Below are 19,890 nucleotides of genomic sequence, written 5' to 3'. Positions count from 1 at the left end.
ATTTAGCCCAATATATGGGATGTCCCGGCTAATACCTAATACGGGACAGTTGGCAACCCTAGGGGGGGGGGGGGGTGTTAATCACGACCAGAATATAGATAAGTCAACTATAAGTCACTTGTAAGTGGCTAATACACTCAATTTCGTTTCTAAAAGGGTTTATCTAACCAATTTAATATTAAACACACAGCACACATTTTCCCCGTATGAACATATAAAATCACTGTAACATACCAATATCGCTGAATCAGTGGGAGCCCTGGGCTTGTTCCCTGCAACAAGACGGTCCCATCGAGGGGTGATGGGAGACAGTGATACTCAAAGGGAGTTCCTTATGTCCAGTCTATTCCGCAATTTAGTTTTCGTTGCATTCATTGCAGAAAACCCCGCTTCGCAAAAAAATGTTGGAAATGGAAGCAACGTTTTCAGTGCTTTCGTGGCTATCTCAGGATATTTAGCCTTGACTTTAATCCAGAATGCCAGCAGAGATGATATGTCAGACATACTTTTCAGCCTGCTGTCATTTGCAAGCTCAAGGAGTTGATCTTCTTCTCGTGCTGACATGGATGACGTGTGCGCAATGACCTCGCGTGCGTTCAAGTTCAATAGTGGGCGTGACAGGGAATGAGGAAAAGTGCAGCTGACTCATATCGCCAAGTCATATCATTTCCTCTCGGCCCAGTAGCGCATGCTTTGTGGCCCAGTACCGGTCCGCGGCCCGGTGGTTGGGGACCACTGTCTTAAATGAGGAATGCAGAAAGCTTGTACACATATTCACGAAAAATGGAAAATGTTGGTACATCAGAATATTTTTTTTGTACCACACACTGACAGACCCCTGGACAGTGTGTAATTTTATTTTGAATTCCAAACAGTAACAAAGGGTCAGCAGCTGAAAGATGGTCAATGCTAAAAGCAGAAGAGAACTGGGAGCAAGTTCCAATTGTTGCAACTTAAAGACATCTTAGGTTGCTACTCCTGATATCACTGCTCCCTATTGATTATGTACCAAAGTGACCACTCTCACCTCAAGCTGCTTCCATTCTCACCTTCCTGCACCTTACAACTTGAAGTTGCCATCTGATTAACCATTGGCGTCAAAAGGTATTTATTGTCTATTACATAAATTATCTATTAAATAACCTTAACAAACTTCTGTAGATGTGTGGTGGAAAGTGTGCTGACTGTCAGCATTGCAGCCTGGAATGGGAACACCAAAGCCTTTGAGCAGAAAATCCTACAACAGGTAGTGAATTCTGCCTTGTACATCATGGGTAAAACCCTCCCAAACACTGAGTAACGCAAACACAAGGAAATCTGCAGATGCTGGAAATTCAATCAACACACATCAAAGTTGCTGGTGAACGCAGCAGGCCAGGCAGCATCTCTAGGAAGAGGTACAGTCAACGTTTCGGGCTGAGACCCTTCGTCAGGACTAACTGAAAGAAGAGTTAGTAAGAGATTTGGAAGTGGGAGGGGGAGGGGGAGATCCAAAATGATAGGAGAAGACAGGAGGGGGAGAGATGGAGCCAAGAGCTAGACAGGTGATTGGCAAAAGGGGATACGAGAAGATCATGGGACAGGAGGCCCAGGGAGAAAGAAAAGGGGGAGGGGGGAGAAAAAAGCCCAGAGGATGAGCAAAGGGTATAGTGAGAGGCACAGAGGGAGAAAAAGGAGAGAGAGAAAAAGAACGTGTGTATATAAATAAATAACAGATGCGGTATGAGGGGGAGGTGAGGCATTAGCGGAAGTTTGAGAAGTCAATGCTCATGCCATCAGGTTGGAGGCTACCCAGACGGAATATAAGGTGTTGTTCCTCCAACCTGAGGGTGGCTTCATCTTTACAGTAGAGCAGACCGTGGATAGACATATCAGAATGGGAATGGGACGTGGAATTAAAACGTGTGGCCACTGGGAGATCATTGAGTACATCTACATGAAGCATTGCTGTAGAAAAGCAGCATCCATCATCAAAGATCCTAAGCACCCAGGCCATGCTCTTCTCTTGCTGCTGCCACCAGGTAAAAGAATCAAGACCCTCAGATCTCTCAACCAGGTTCAAGAACAATTACTACCCCTCAACCAACTGGCTCTTGAACAAAAGGGGACAACTACACTAATTCTATTTCTGGTTTTCCCCCCCACAACCAATGATCTCGCTTTAAAGACTCTTTACCTTGTTATTTCATGCCCCTTATTTATATTTGCATTTGCACAGTTTGTTGTTCATTAATCCTGTTTACAGTTACTGTTCTATAAATTTACTAAGTATGCCTACAGAAAGAAGGATGTCAGGGTTGTATGTGGTGACATGTATGTACTCTGATAATAAATTTTACTTTGAATTTTGATACTGTAGTGTTAAGTAAAAATACATTGACAAAGCCAACAAAATTAAAAGGTTTGTTTCATAATTTGAAATTATTCGACTAATTCAAATCCATATTTTTCCCCAAATTGTTACCTGAAAGAGGACACCAAGGGATCTACAAGACCAGGATTTCTGGAACTCTGATCAGCTGGATCAATGGGTAATATACTATTCAAAGTGCCGTTCAAAAGCCATTAGCATGTAATTGATGCAGATCTTTCTAAAACATTATTACACAGGTGCACAGCTCAGGTTTTCTATGGAACAACGGCACAGTTGCAAGTGGATCAAATTCTGCCACCATCACCAAAACCCTGATATGGTTTTTTTAAAAGAACATACTTTCTTGGTTGCAATATAAATTAGTGTAATGATTCTTCTAGATTAATAAACAATGAGCCTCTGAAGCAAATAGCTCCCACCGGTGGCAGTCCAAAAACACCTGAAAATCAATTAACTGCAATGGTGCCCATGAAACTGGGAGGATCGCCATGAAAGCCCAACTGATTTAAATATTATCCTTAAGGGAAAGAAACTACTGCTGTTCTTGAAATGCAGAGAATCTCATCAAAAGAATCAACAGCTCAACCTACAACACACATCAAAGTTGCTGGTGAACGCAGCAGGCCAGGCAGCATCTCTAGGAAGAGGTACAGTCGACGTTTCAGGCCGAGACCCATCAGCTCAACCTAAATTAGTTCACACTTCATTTAGGAAGAAAACACCATGAGGTAAAGATACGACATTGACTCTCCAATCACATTCACGGAAAGAGGAGTGAATGAAACAATAATTAAAGAATTACAGAAAGAAACTGCACCAGAGGTCATTCAACTCCTTGTCTATGCTAGATAAAAATGGGGTTACTCTTTTCTCACTCTTAATCCACAGGTAACTCAGGACAATAAGATCATTTTCAAACAGCAGAAAGATTTTTCTACCTCCCATCATTTCTGACAGTAATATCGATCACACAATTCTCTGAAAACCACCTGCCAAGCAAATTGAGTGTATATACCTCGATACATCAAAGGAAATAGGTTCATCCTGTTTACCCAGACTAGGTGCCTCATTTTGATAAACTTCCAGGAAACCTCCCTTCTGAACCAATGTTTTCTATCCTTAGCAGCATTCTCACAAACATTCTCATCATTCTCTCTAACAACAAATATTTCCATCATTCTTTCCAATTACTTACCTTTTCTATTTGTGTCAGTGATACCCAGTTCTGCTGCAGTTCTTTTCACATTACAATTGTTTCTTTCTAAAAGACTCAGTAAAAAAAAAGACTTCAGTCTCCAGAGTCCATGCTGACCATCAAGCACCCATTTACAGCAACCCATTTTATTCTCCGCACATCCCTATCAATTACGCCCAGATTCCACCACAGAAATATTCTGATCTGTTGGATGCTGCCTGTATTCACTTTCTGGTTTCATGTCTTAGCAATGCTGCTGAACTTTCTCTCATCTACTCCCCTCTCCTTCCCTCCCAAATGACTCTGTAAACATAACATTCTCTTCAACAACCAAAACCATAAGCTCAGCTCTCTAGGCTCAATTCAAGTTGTCAAATCGAGTTTATTTTCATGTGCACAAGTACAGTCAGATTTACGTTCAATAAAAACTTGCAGCAGCAACACGGCACACAACAGACAAAACAAACTATATAGAAACCATTAAGAGAAAAGGGCTATGCAAAACCAAAACTTAAGCGCCACAAGAAAGCAGATACAAGTCCATCCAAAAGCAAGAGGAGGTCTGCAGTGTTCCTTTGTCAGAGTTCTCTAAACAGACCAATTACCATTGATGCAACGCACACGCAAAACACTGGAGGAACTCAGCAGGCCACCAGCATCGATGGGTCTTTTCTGCAGATGCCTCCAGCATTTTGTGGGCGTTGCCAAGATTCCAGAGTCTGCAGGTTCTCCCTTGTTTGTGACTTAATCACCATTGATGCACCGTTTTCATAAATATTCGCGTGACCTCCTCTTACCACACTTGCAAGTGGTTAACCTCAAGAAATGGGCATTTTTTGCATGACAGCAGAGTCACTTTAGCACCAGAGCAGATTACAGCTCTCAGCTGACCACAGTTATGAGATTACTTATTACAGAGCACGTGGATAGGTGTATGTAGAAAGGGAGCATATTAAATGAGTATCACAACAAACTGTTGGAAATGAGCTTTACCTTCATTTCCTCTTTTTAGAAGCACTGTAAACTCAGTTGAGAATGAAGCCCTATATAACTGATAAGGAAATGGGAAGTACTATTAATTCCACTTCAATTTAATAGCAGATCTCAAATTTATATTTTAAGAGAGAAAGTGACCCATAAGACATAGGAGCAGAATTACACCATTTGACTCATCAAGTTTACTGTGCCACTCCATCATGGCTGAATTATTATCCCTCTCAACCTCCTTCTGCTGCCTTCTCCCCATCATCTTTGACACCCTGAAAATCAAGAACCTATCAACCTCTGCTGTAAGTATACCCAATCAATAGCTTAGCTTCCACAGACATCTATGGGAATGAATTCCCCAGATTCATTTCTTTCTGGCTAAAGAAATTCCTCATCTTTTCTAACTGTACATTTTAGTATTCTGACGTTGTGCCCTCTGGTTCTGAACTCCCCTGTTATTGGAAATATCCTCTCCACATCTACTCTATCTGGGCTTTTCCATACTTGATATGTTTCAATGAGATTCCCTCAACCCATTCTTCTAAACTCCAGTGAGTACAGGCCCAGAGCCAAAAACTGCTCATGTTAACCCTTTCATTCCAGAGATCATTCTCTTGAACCTCCTGTTTACTCCAATACCAGCATATCCTTTCTCAAAGAAGCAAAGCTACTCGTATTACTCCAAGTGCAGTCTGACGAATGCCTTGTAAAGCCTCAACATTACATCCTTGCTTTTATATTCTAGTTTTCTTGAAATGAATCCATTTAGCAGCTTTTACTTCCAGAGACCAGTACCCACTCAACCAGTGGAATCACCAATATTCTTATCTACAGATTTAGTGAAGCCATTATTCCAACATCAAATTTAAAAATAGACTTATCTACAAAAATGAGATTTTTAAAATTGTAAATTTCTGCTTCGTGCAACAAGCAAACCTTTGGTGACCAAAATTTAGATTTAAATGATCAAGCTGCTGCCTACACCTAATGGAGTCCAAAATAAAACAAACTAAGTATGAAATATTAGTTCAAACTAGAGGGAGCAGCTTAGTTTTCATTCTAAATATTAACACATTACACTTGCTTGATGTGTCAGCATCTTATCTTAAAGAGTTGCAGCCAATATCTTGAAGTCATAGGAAGAGCAATGTAAATGTAAATGACTTACCATTACAAGTGATATAAAAGATGGTGAGCAAGATGAGAATGACCAGACATGACATGAACAAGCAACATTAAAAGGAAATTTCTGCAAATGAGACATGGCAGCTTAGTAAACAGAGGAGGTGAGACTTAAATTACAGTGGATAGGCAAATATTAAAATGATTGACTTCTTGTTATTACTGGGCAGATCTGATTGATATTAAGGAATGGAGGAGAAAGAACAGACTGACAAAAGTAACATGAACTCTGGAAACCTAAAACAAAAAGAAAGCTGAAATTAAAGTTGCATCCATGGGGAGAGCAGGAGAGATGGGGTTAAAAGGAAATGTTGGGGAGTTTGAGCCAGAAAGACAAGCCACATAGTGTGTAGACGGAATAAACCCAAAAGCTTTTAAATAAGTGTGTAACTAGGGTTGTCACACTTAGGGCACAAGATGGTACTGAAGACATCCAACATTTGGTTATCTATGAGCATCTCCCCCCACCCCCAATTCAGATACCACGAGTATCTCCCCACCCCCAATTCAGATACAAGTATCTCCCCACCCCCACAATTCAGATACCACGAGTATCTCCCCACCAGCAATTCAGATACGAGTATCTCCCCCACCCCCAATTCAGATACCATGAGTATCTCCCCTCCCCACAAATTCAGATACTACGAGCATCTCCCCCCCCAAATTCGGATACTACAAATACCTCCCCCCCGCCCACAATTCAGATACGAGTATCTCCCCCCAATTCAGATACTATGAGTATCTCTTCCACACTCCCCCCCCACCCCCAATTCAGATACGGTTACTTGGGTGTTTACAAGGAAAACTTTGAAGATTGAGCCATTGCAAGATCAATATCAAGTGATCTATCATATTTGCTCTTTGCTTCAATGTAATGTTGCAACCCAGTGGCTTCCTCAGTCATTTCAGAATGGAACTGGAGGATTAACCATACTGATGTGTGTGTCAAAAGGCACACACAGTCAGTCTGTGTAAAGGTGGCATATTTTCATCCTCAAAGGTCAATGAAGTTATGATGATCATTAGTTTTGTGGACATTCTTTCCTTTTTAAATCTTTTTATTGAATAAGTACACAAAAAGGTAAGCCATATAGGCACTAATACACTGTTAGAATATCATTCTTTCCAATAATATATTTTGTAGTTCTACCATATAATTCTAGATTATTAAATGCATTTACAAACGCTTGTGAATTCCACAGCCACCGTGGTCAGATTTGAACCCTGGCCCATGAATTGATTTTCTGAGCCTCTAGAGTACAGTGAAACTCCGATTTTACGTGAATTCAGATATAACGCGATGAGTCATTGGGCTCTATGTCAATCCATACTCCCCACACACCGAGATCATCCGTAACGTAACTATAGCACCGGCCGAGGCAAGTGTGCCAGTTTTTGAGCCACAAGGTGATAATGAAGAGCCTCCACCCCCAAAAGTGTCTGAAGCCATTGAACACCTCGAGGCCAGCCTCCGCTGGCTGGAGACCCAGGAGGTGGATCACATAAAAAACCTCCAACTCAGAAGCATTCTAGATTTCGCTCACAGCCAGTGACATGCTAAGTTCAAGCAAGGAACACTTGATCACTTTTTTTTAAAAAAAAAGAAATAGACTGTGTTTTAATTTCTACAGTAACAACCCTGATTTAGTGTGACCCCGCTTTTTTCGCAAAGACATTTTATGGACCCAAACGATCGCATTATAACGGGGTCTCACTGTAGTAGTTACTTAATTACTCTACTTACATCATACTCATTCTAAACAGATTAGTCCCTAACAATTCACTTTAAGGACACACACATTATGTTTGATGATCAGAACAATTCTGCACCTGAACATGGATAAATGGTGGAGAAGCTGATTAAATCAGACAATTCCTCCAGACTTGCCATTAGTTTGGTCTTTTGATACATATGTTTTGACACTGAAATTGAGGTAGATGAAATCCACACTCTTATTACAAATGAAGTTCATCTGAGCAACCACATAAATAAAGCTGGTGCCTCTAGAAAGGGATGAGCTCACCGTTCCTAGGGAAAGTTATTCAGGAAAGTTAACAGATCTGAGTTGGTAACTATACTTTCTCCAAGATATTTTCTGATCTGCTGAATGTTTCTAGCTTGGATCCATTTAAAAAATATCAGTGGAGCATTTGATGACAATCGAGTAAAAAGTTTGAATAAACCATACTGATGTAAGATAGTCAAACTTGGGTTATTTTTGCTTCTGAAACATCTAACCAAATAAATTATATTTTTACATAATTAGCAACGTGAAAAAATAATTTTTAAATACACAGTCACTTTTACATTTATGAAACATTTCTTTCATTCAGTGAAGCCACAAATAGTCCAATCAAGCTGTTTAAATATTACAGTGACAATGGATATTCAGAATTTTTCAAAAGCTGCAAACAGATCATCCTTAGGCCTCAGGCATTAATGTGTAAAAAAAAATTCAATAAAGCTTCCATTTGATCTCAAAGACACCGGATGCCTTCCAAATTACTTTTGATCAAGTAGCCATAATCTTCAAATAGTTTGATGGTCTGTAATTACACTGCAATATCATTTTTTAAAAGCAAGCGGGAAAGGCAGCAAGCAATAAAAACACAGATAAATACATTATTTTTAAAAATCTGCTGCATCTATAATGCGCAATTTCAATCCCTAAAAACTTGCATTAAACTTACCATTGAGCATAACAGATAAAACAGACATCCCACCCTGCAAAAACTCATTTCTGGGAGGCAGCACCATCAATTTGCGAGAGACTTCCGGGAGAGGTGGGATCTCTGCAATAGAGTAGCTCCTTAGCAGCTAGCCAGCTAGTTTAAGTAACGTTAGCTATGCTAATGAACGAATGACACCTGATAAACTCACCTCAACATGTCTTTTACATTTTAACCCACCATGGGCAATAGAAAAGTCACTGTTGCAAACAGTGCAGCGAGCAACACTGTCATTATTTTGAGCCCTATTAGGCAGGGGTACACTTTAGTGTAGCCTGGGGTGACGTACATTTTATATTTTTTTTTGGAACACTCTGTAATGGCGCGCTCTCGCTCGCGCTCTCTCTCTCTCTCGTGGTCGCTCGTGCGCTCTCAAGCGCTCTCGCTTGCTTTCCCTCTCGCTCGCTCTCTCCCTCTCTCGCTTGCTTTCTCGCTCTCTCGCTCACTTTCTCTCACTTGCCTTCTCTCTCGCTCTCTCTCACACGCGCTCTCTCTCGTGGTTGCTCTTGCGCTCTCTCTTGCTTTTCTCTCGCTCGCTCACAAAAAAATTGATTTCCATGATATTGTATATAATTTACGGGCATCAGGGAGCCACTATTAATATGTGGGAGACTCCCACAACTTCCGGGAGAGGTGGGATGTCTGGATAAAAGCACCTTTCAAAAATAAAATCTGCGGAGTTGGAGTTTAATACAGAAAGAGATCTAATCTAGGCCATCTGTGAATTCCACCAAATGACCGAATTGACTGACGGAGAAGCAACTTGCTCCAAACAACCGGTACTTCAGCGATGTCAATTAAACTGTTAGCCACCGAAGGAAAGATTTATATTAGCTTCTTCTCAGTTCTACAAACTTACTCTTAAGATTGGCATCACTGGAGTGGCATCAATTTCTCCAGAATAAAACCATTTCTTTGAGAAAGGGATCCACAAATAAAACTATGACATTAAAGCCCAAAACACATCTTTGGATTATTTTTCCTCTTGCTAACTTTCTCCATCCCTGGAAGTCAGCTTGGAATTTGCTGAAAAAAATAAAAGTTGAAGTTGCAACGGCAATATTAAGGAATAATACAGAAAACCTCCATACATAACCAATTAAAAGGAAAATAGAAAAGTTTCTGCACTCCAATTCTATTCACCTATGAACTTAGTTTCAATAATTTAAAAATCAAGAGACTAGATATTGAAGTGCATGGAAAGTCATCAAATAGCTGCAGAACCACTCAACACGACAGGAAAAAGTCAGGACTTATTTGTCTGCAAGAGAATTTCTAATGACATGATTACGTCTTAATTACAGCCAAAAAACCATCCTAGGACAGTAATTTAATCTACAAATGTGAAGTCTATTTGCTCATACATCAAATATTGCTGGACATGTCAGAAGTTAGTATGTACTTCTTTCATCTCTTAACCTCATTTTTTCCTCTTTTATTTTGCCTTTTGTACATGATTCAATATTTATATTTCAAATATTTTAGGCATTAAAAAATCAATAACAATTACGCAAAGGGGATTATAAACAGAAGAGATTCTGTGGATGCTGGAAACCTTGAGCAACACACCAAAATGCTGGAGAAACTCAAAGTAAGGCAGCATCCATGGAAGGGAATAACCCGGTATATGTTTTGGGCCAAGACCCTTCATCAGGACTTGCCCTGATACACGAGTCCTCGTTAAGTTTCTTGGCCCGAAACATTGACCGTTTATTCTCCATCACGGGCTTGCTGATTAACCCTAGCATTTTGTGCGTTACACACAAGGGATTGGTTAGAGACAAATTTTTGCTTTGCACTGCTCCCAGGTTCCTGAAGAAGATTCTGACCTAATCATCTTCATCTTAGGCAATCCCTTGGGATTAAAGGATGCTTGGTTCCAATATGTTCTTGTGAGCTGTGGAATAGTTCACAAGGCCAATTTGGGAACACCAAAATCTTTCAGATGAAGCAAAATATCCTGATGGAATGGGAAAGTAAGAATTTAATGAGGTGATCAACTTTTTCCACTTATAGACTGTTCATTCCACTTCCATCAGGGAGGAGGCTACTTAGCATCTGTGCCAGGACCATCAGACTCAAACACAGTTACACAGTTACCCAAACAGTGCAAGTCTGATCAACACCACCACCCAGTACCCCACCCCTCCACAACCACTACTTTATCACTGACTGTCAGAATCACCTTATCTACCGACATTCCTGTCCCTAGAGTCACTTTATGGACATAAAATCAACAGACTGTATACTGTGTTTGTTAAATGGTTACTCAGTATTGATGAGAATTAGTACAATTGTTTGTTTGTTATTAGTTTAGGCAGATTGTGTTTGTCTATTATTGTGACTTAGATGAAGATCAGACCACATTTTGTGAGTAACTAATGCAGAAAACCAGATAGTTGCAAAAGGGTCACAAACTTCTCTTGCAACTGTATACAAGCTATTTTATATTTAGTGCTTTTTAAATGATTGTGTTCTTTATCTTACTGTGTTTTTTTGTGCTGCATCAGATCCAGAGGAACAATTATTTTGTTAACTTTTACACTTACGTACTGGAAATGACACTAGACAATCATTAATCCATATAGTGGCTTCTGTGTGCACCATCCCTGGTGCTTCGTCACCTTAAGTAGTCAGAGGCGAGAGATTTCCAGGAGTCAGGATTTATGCTCAATGTCTCCTTGGAAATACAACATCTCTAACTTTTCTCCCCACCTCTGACAACCTAATAAACTCTCATCCCATGAGATATCTCAGAGTATTTTAGGAAATTAGTTGAAAGCATGTGCAATGTGGCCAAGTGTGAGTAACTAGGGCCTCAGACTGGACATGTTGCTCTGAGGGAGGATACTGACATACATGATCTTTTCTATCCATTTAACTCGGATGAAATTGCAGAAGGTGTTCATGGTGTCCATGTGGTACATGATGCAGTGATCAGATTGTGGTAAACCATGTGCATATATGTTGTAACTGGGTGACCTGCCTGGACATGCCCCTCTGCTGACTGCTCCCGTGGCTCCTCCCACAGACCACTGAATAAAGGCGATTGTGTCACTGCTCCTCCCTCAGTCCAGGACAGATACTCAGCATGGACGTTGGTCCGTTTACTGTTAATAAAAGCCTTTCAGTATTTACCCTACTTCCAGTCTTTTTGGAGTAATTGATAGCACATCACAGATCTCAGAAGCATACAAGAGGGTGGAAATCACCACCGCCTGGCAAACCATGTGCTTTGTGCCAGGCCTGAAGCCTTGAATCTTGAAATACCACTTCTCCCAATTGACCAAAATCTGTGCTAGCATATTAATGACAATCTTTACCAGATGCATGATTATAGCATGTTACAACTCAAAAGCTCATAAGAGGTCTACAGAAGCTGCATATGTAATGAATTAAAAGCAGCATTCCTTCACCATTGTCCACAAAATCTAGGCCACTGATTAGTCATTTGAGTTCAGTTCCGTAGCTACATGTTTCCTATCTTATGAATATCTCAAAAATACTACAGTAGCTGTGAATTATTTTGGAATATAATGAGGTTTTGAAAGGAGCCAAAAAAATACTCATAACACTTTCCCAATCCCACTAATTGTTTGCTAACCTAGACAGTGAATATCAGCTAATTGTGGGATGGGCAATTTTTCTTTCATCAAAGATGATTGTGCCAAATATACATTGCCTAATTATGCCCTGACTAAGCGGTCTAAGTAACAACTTTACTCTCCCTTCATGAAATAAACCCCCTTATTTTCTATAATGGCTTGCCATTGCTTTCAAACTGCAAAGAATTGGAGACAGGCACATCAGTAATGTTACACAGAACAACGACCAAAGGGAAATAGCTGACTTCAGGCAAACCAGAAGAATAATTTTCCACTCATCTGACCATGACCATGAATTTTTGTACTTCGGGCATACACTGTTGCAGAGATGATCTTAATTCACTGCAGCTTCCAAAAAGTCCCAGAGAACCATGTTCTAGCAACAAGAGTGAATTCAGTGCAAGAACACTTTCAACCAACCACAATGAAGAGCTCAATTAGCCCTTTTTAAATAAGGTCTGGTCCATACCTCTTGGAAAATATATAGACATCACCTTGAAAAAGGTTATTTTTTCTTTACATTTCAATCAGTTTGACAGGAAGTTCTATTTCTTGCTATTAAGTAAATTCAAACACTGCTTACTGTTTGGCCTCCTCTAGATGGCATAAATATTCATAAGCAATATTCTGATGCCTCCTCTCATCCATCTCCTCCGCTGAGAGTCTTTCATCATCCACAATAGCTGCAAAGACAAAGGAAAAGAAATGTGCTTTGTTAAGTTGCTACTGGAAGAAATGCAGCATGACACACAAGAATATTGGGTCGGGTTGTGCAGGGCATCATTTCCACAATGCATGTTGCTGGCAGGTTTCCACAAAAGACCAGAGCATTACTGAAGATGCTTCAAGAAACTTGTGAATGGCCCCAGTCACTTACTTCCTGACTGCTTGCAGCCTCTCCACCATCTATGACTCAAGTCAGAAATACAAAGGACAGTTCACTTTTGATCTAAGTGGGTCATACGAACATAAGAAATAGGAGCAGGAGTAGGCCATCTGGCCCATCGAGCCTGCTCTGCCATTCAGTAAGATCATGGCTGATCTGGCCATGGACTCATCTTCCCTACCTGCCTTTTCCCCATAACCCTTAATTCCCCTACTATACGAAAAATCTATCCAACCTTGTCTTAAAGGCAAAAGTGAGCGCACGAAACAACATGCTGAATAAACTCACTAACACAAAATGGGGAGCAAGCTGGAAAACATTACAAACCAGCGCACTTGCTCTTTGCTATTCCACTGCGAAATACGCCTGCCCTGCATGGGAAAGATCTACTCATGCTGAGAAGATGGATGCCGTTCTGAATGCCAGCTGCTGACTTAAGGCCAACAAACACCAACAGCCTATATATCCTGGCGGGTATCGCTCCCCGATACAAGACGAACAGTAGCCAGCAAGAAAGAACGACTCCGTCAAACATCAGATGAGAGGCACCTTCTACATGGTCAGACACCTACACCCAACCACCTGGAGTCAAGGAAGAGCTTCATGAACAGCGTTGTTCCATTACAATCAAACCCATCTGAAACCCGCATCGCCTTGTAGAAAGACTGGCTCGCCAGTCTCAAACAACCCCCAACGATAGAAATTCCACCGGATGAAAGCCTTCCCCCAGAAGCTAATTGCAACTGGGCATCCTGGAAGTGCCTGAACAGACTTAGGACTGAGGTAGGTTGTTCATAGGTTTCACTAAGCAAATAGGGATATACAACCAGCCCGACAACTTGTGAATGTGGAACTGAGCCACAAACTATGAAACATCTACTACAATACCCATTGCTAGAGGAACCCTGTACCGTTGCAGATCTTGCTGAATTCAACAACAAGGCGCAAAAATGTGTCCAGTTCTGGATGGGCCATGTATAGACTGTCCATGGACACGATAAGGAGTCTTAAATATATTTACTGAGGTAACCTATACTGATTCATTGAGCAGAGAGTTCCACAGATTCTCCACTCTCTGGGAAAAGCATTTCCTCCTCATCTCCGTCCTAAATCTATTCCCCCGAATCTTGAGGCTATGACCCCCTAGTTCTAGTCTCACATACAAGAAACAACTCTCCTGCCTCTATCTTATCTATTCCTTTCATAATATGTTTCTATAAGATCTCCTCTCATTCTTCTGAATTCCAGCTAGTATAGTCCCAGGTGACTCAATCTCTCCTCATGGTCTAACCCCCATCTCTGGAATCAACCTGGTGAACCTCCTCTGCACCGCCCTCCAAAGCCGGTATATCCTTCCACAAGTATGGAGACTAGAACTGCACACAGTACTCCAGGTGCGGCCTCTCCAGTACCCTGTACAGTTGCAGCATGACTTCCCGGTTCTTAAATTCAATCCCTCTCGCAATGAAGCCAATATTCCATTTGCCTTCTTGATAGCCGGATGCACCTGCAAACTAACCTTTCGTGATTCATGCACAAGTACTCCCAAGTCCCCCTGTACAGCAGCTTGCTGCAATTTTTTACCATTTAAATAATAATCTGCTCTTTCATTTTCCCTTACAAAGTGAGGACCTCACATTTACCAACATTGTACTCCATCTGCTAGACCCTTGCCCATTCACTTAACTTATCTATACCTCTCTAAACGCTCTGTATCTTCTGCACAATTTGCTTTTCCACTCAATTTAGTATCAGCAGCAAGCTTAGACACACTACACTCGGTCCCCTCTTCCAGATCGTTAATGTAAATCATGAACAGTTGCTGGCCCAGCACCGACCCCTGTGGCACACCGCTCACCACTGATTGCCAACCAGAGTAACACCCATGTATCCCAACTCTCTGCTTTCTTTTAGTTAACCGATCCTCTACCCATGCTAATACATCACCCCAACTCTATGCATCCTTATCTTATGGATAAATCTTTTATGCGGCACCTTATCGAACGCCTTCTGGAAATCCAAGTAAATAATGTCTAGATGAATCAGCTCAACAAATGCCCTCCATATTAATCTCCATACTCAAAAAACACTCAGTGACCCACAGTGAGCACCAAGAGGACAGACTGCATCAATTCATCTCCAAATCTGACAATACGTCTATACTCGCAAACACGAGGAAATCTGCAGATGCTGGAAATTCAAGCAACACACAAAGTTGCTGGTGAATGCAGCAGGCCAGGCAGCACCTCTAGGAAGAGGTACAGTCGACGTTTCGGGCCGAGACCCTTCATCAGGACTAATTGAAAGAAGAGCTAGTAAGAAATTTGAAAGTGGGGGTGGGGGGGGGAGGGGGGAGATCCAAAATGATAGGAGAAGACAGGAGGGGGAGGACAGGGATGGAGCCAAGAGCTGGACAGTTGATTGGCAAAAGGGATAGGAGAGGATCATGGGACAGGAGGCCCAGGGAGAAAGAAAAGGCGGAGGGCGGGGGAAAAAGGCCCAGAGGATGGGCAAGGGGTATAGTGAGAGGGACAGAGGGAGTATAAGGAGAGAGAGGAAAAAAGAATGTGTGTATATAAATAAATAATGGATGGGGTACGAGGGAGAGGTGAGGCATTAGCAAAAGTTAGAGAAGTCAATGTTCATGCCATCAGGTTGGAGGCTACCCAGACGGAATATAATGTGTTGGTCCTCCAACTTGAGTGTGGTTTCATCTTTACAGTAGAGGAGGCCGTGAATAGACACATCAGAATGGGAATGGGATGTGGAATTAAAATGTGCGGCCACGGGGAGATCCTGCTTTCTCTGGCGGACAGAGCGCAGGAGTTCAGCAAAATGATCTCCCAGTCTGCGTCGGGTCTTGTCAATATATAGAAGGCCACATCGGGAGCACCGGACACAGTATATCACCCCTGCCGACTCACAGGTGAAGTGTCGCCTCACCTGGAAGGACTGTCTGGGGCCCTGAATGGTGGTGAGGGAGGAAGTGTAAGGGCATGTGTAGCACTTGTTCCGCTTACAAGGATAAGTGCTGGGAGGGAGATTGGTGGGAAGGGATGAGGGGACTTATCCTTGTAAGTGCTACACATGCCCTTATGCTCTGTCTGCCAGAGAAAGCAGGATCTCCCAACAGCCACACATTTTAATTCCACTTCCCATTCCCATTCTGATATGTCTATCCAGGGCCTCCTCTACTGTAAAGATGAAGCCACACTCGGGTTGGAGGAACAACACCTTATATTCCATCTGGGTAGCCTCAAACCTGATGGCATGAACATTGACTTCTCCAACTTCCGCTAATGCCCCACCTACCCCTTGTACCCCATCCATTATTTATTTATATACACACATTCTTTCTCTCTCTCTCTCTCCTTTTTCTCCCTCTGTCCCTCTCACTATACCCCTTGCCCATCCTCTGGGCTTCTTTCCCCCCCTCCCCCTTTTCTTTCTCCCTAGGCCTCCTGTCCCATGATCCTCTCGTATCCTTTTGCCAATCACCTGTCCAGCTCTTGGCTCCATCCCTCCCCCTCCTGTCTTCTCCTGTCATTTCGGATCTCCCCCTCCCCCTTTCAAATCTCCTACTAGCCCTTCTTTCAGTTAGTCCTGACGAAGGGTCTCGGCCCGAAACCTCGACAGTACCTCTTCCTAGAGATGCTGCCTGGCCTGCTGCATTCACCAGCAACTTTTGTATGTGTTGCTAATACATCCATACTGTAACTTTACCAATTAGCACTAGCACAGTGCAAGTTTTTGGGAATGCAATGAATTTATATTTTGTTAAATACATCTCTTGCCCTTCCCAATTTAAGGAAGACGTCCCCTTGGCACTGTCATGCCTCAGTCATGTACCTGCATTATTTATTAGTTCCCCTCCCATCTCCTCCAAAAGATGAAATTGTCCAGGCAACCTATCTCCTGGTCCTCCTTTTCACAACAGAATATGCAGATGCTCAAAATCCAGAGCAAAACTAAACATTGGGTGAACTCAGCAAGTCAGGTAGCATCTATATAGACTCTACATTGTCGAGGAACAAAAAGTTGATGTTTCTGGCCAAGACTATCCATCAGGACTACTGTACATTTCAATCCTTCATTTGCAAGTATCTCCAGTCCTGAGATCCTCAAGCCAGTACTACCATGTACACACGTACCTGAATGGTTCTTTTTGCTACACAGAACACCACATGCTAAAGTTGTCCTAATCATTCACTCCATATGGAGCTTTAAAATAAACTTTAGCCCTTTTTAAATAAGGCCTGGCCCATACCTGTGAAATAAATTCCACAGATCCATTACTGATTGGCTAAAGTAACTCCTCTTTATCAGTGTTCTTAAGCAGCGGTCCCCAAGCACCGGGCCACGAGGAAATGGGTATGATTTGGCGATAGGAGTCAGCTGCACCTTTCCTCATTCCCTGTCATGCATTGTTGAGCTTGAACGCACGCGAAGTCATTACCCGCACGTCATCCATGTCAGCGCGGGAAGGAGATCAACTCCTCGAGCTTGCAAATGATGGTGGGCTGAAAAGTATGTTTGATATAACAACTCTGCTGGCATTCCGAATCAAAGTCAAGGTTACATATCCTGAGATAGCCACGAAAGCTCTGAAAATGTTGTTTCTATTTCCAATGTATCTCTGCAATGAATGCAACGAAAACTAAATTGCGGAATAGACTGGACATAAGGAACCCCCTTCGAGTATCGCTGTCTCCCATCACCCCTCGATAGGACCGTCTCGTTGCAGGAAAACAAGCCCAGGGCTCCCACTGATTCAGCGATATTGGTATGTTGCAATGATTTTATGTTTTCATACTGGGAAAATATGTGCTGTGTGTTTAATATCCAAACGTTACTTATTTTTCAATTTTTCTTGAAATGATAATATTGAACCTGCCTCTACCACTTCTACTGGAAGTTCGTTCAACACTTACTTCAAGCTCCCCTGTCCTCCCCTGATAATTGACTTATCACTATATTCATGTGAGGAAAATATGTGGTGTGCGTTTAATATTAAATTCGTCAGATAAACCCTTTTAGAAACGAAGTTGAGTGTATTAGCCACTTATCACCTATATTCCGGTCGTGATTAACAATCCCCCTCCCCATCCCACCACCCAAACAGAATCGCCAAAAACGATTTGTAGAAAAAAATGGGCACGTACACGCATGCCCACTGGTGCCCACGCAAGGCTTCATGGACATGGTAGTCTTTCTCGGGGTAAACACAACGTATTTGACTGCTACTCTTGTCCGTTGGCAACCCTACCCCTCCCCTCCCCCCACCCCCATGTCAGCCAGTCCGCAAGAATATTGTCAATATGAAACTGGTCTGCAATGCAAAAAAAGTTGGGGATCCCTGTTCTTAAGGGACATCCTTCAACTTTGAATCTGTGTCCTGTGGACCTAGAATTACCAGCCATTGGTAACCTCCTCTCCATATCTACACTATCTGGGCCTTTCAATATTCAGTAGGCTTCAATGGGATCTCCCCTCATTCTTCTAACCTCCGGCAAGTACAGGCTCTGAGTTAAAAGCTGAAAGTTCAAAGTTTATTGTCAAAGTACAGATATGTCACCATATACAACACTCAGATTCATTTTCTTGCAGACATACACAGTAAATCCAAGAAACACAACAAAATCAATGAAAGACTACACCCAACAGTACAAACTTTGCAAACACAAAAGAAAAAAGAAAAGGCAATAAATATTGAGAACATGAGATGAAGTGTCCTTGAAAGCGAGTCCACAGCTTGTGGAAACAGCTCAGAGATGGGGTGAGTGAAGTTGAGTAAAGTTTTCCCCTCTGAATCAAGAGCCTGAGGGTTGAGGGGTAATAACTGTTCCTGAGCCTAGTGGCGGGGGTCCTGAGGGTCCTGTGGGTCCTGTCCCTTCCTCCTGATGTCAGCAGCAAGAAGACACCTGGTCTGGATGGTGGTGGTGGTGGGGGTGGGGGTTCCTTGATGGCAGATGCTGCCCTCCTGCAATAACACTCAGTGTAGATGTGCTCAATGGAGGGGAGGGTGTTACCGCAATGGACTGGGCCATATCCACTACTTTTTGTGGAATTTTCCATTCAAGGGCATTGATGTTTCCATACCAGGCCATGATGCAACCAGTCAATATACTCTCCACCCCGATAGCTATAGAAGTTTGTCAAGGTTTTTAGATATTATGTCAAATCTTTGCAAACTTCTAAGAAAGGAGAGCTGCTGCCATGCTTTCTTTAGAATGACACTTACTTCCTGGGTGCAGAATAGATGTTCTGAAATGAAAACACCAGGGAACTTACAAATTGCTGACCGTCATATGCTCACCCTTTCAGTCTCGACATCATTCTCATAAACCTCTTTGGACCCTCTCCAAAGCCAGCAGATCCATCGTTAGTCTTGAGCCCTAAATAGCTCACAATACTCCAAACATGGTTTGGCCAATGCCTTATAAAGTTTCAGCATTACATCCTTTCCTTTATAGTCTAGGCCTCTCAAAATTGATGCTAATATTGCATTTGCCCTCCCTACTATCAACTCAACCTGCAGGTTAACCTTTAGGGAATGGTACACGAGGACTCCCAAATCCCTTTGCACCTCTGATTTTTGAATTTTCTCCGGATTTAGAAAATAGTCTACACCTTTATTCCTTCCATCAAAGTGTGTGACCGTACTCTTTTCCACATTGTATTCCATCGGCCACTTCTTCGCCCAATACCCTAATCTGCCTGAGTACTGCTACATACTCCCTGCTTCCTCAACACTACCCGCTCCTCTACCCATCTTTGTAGCATCTGCAAACTTGGCCACAAAACCATCAATTCTGTCATTAACATATAACATGAAATGTCGCAGATCCCACATCAACCCTCTGTGGAATACCAGCAGATAACCAGGAAAGGCTCCTTTTATTCCCACTCTTTACCTCCTGTCAGCCATAAA

The 19,890-nt window shown here is 42.1% G+C and overlaps 1 protein-coding gene across 2 annotated transcripts in view; it reads right to left on the bottom strand.

Moving 5' to 3' along the window:
- The window catches only part of iqgap2 (IQ motif containing GTPase activating protein 2), a 289,641-nt gene that overhangs the window by 243,469 nt on the left and 26,282 nt on the right, over positions 1-19,890 (bottom strand). For both annotated transcript variants that reach the window (XM_063049287.1, XM_063049288.1), the window contains exon 2: positions 12,657-12,756. In XM_063049287.1, coding sequence (XP_062905357.1) covers positions 12,657-12,756 — 100 coding nt within the window. The remainder of the gene's footprint in view (positions 1-12,656; positions 12,757-19,890) is intronic.

The sequence above is a fragment of the Mobula hypostoma genome, chromosome 5, assembly GCF_963921235.1.
Source record: "Mobula hypostoma chromosome 5, sMobHyp1.1, whole genome shotgun sequence".
In the NCBI taxonomy this organism is placed as follows: Eukaryota; Metazoa; Chordata; class Chondrichthyes; order Myliobatiformes; family Myliobatidae; genus Mobula; species Mobula hypostoma.
This window is presented reverse-complemented; position numbering and strand designations above follow the sequence as displayed.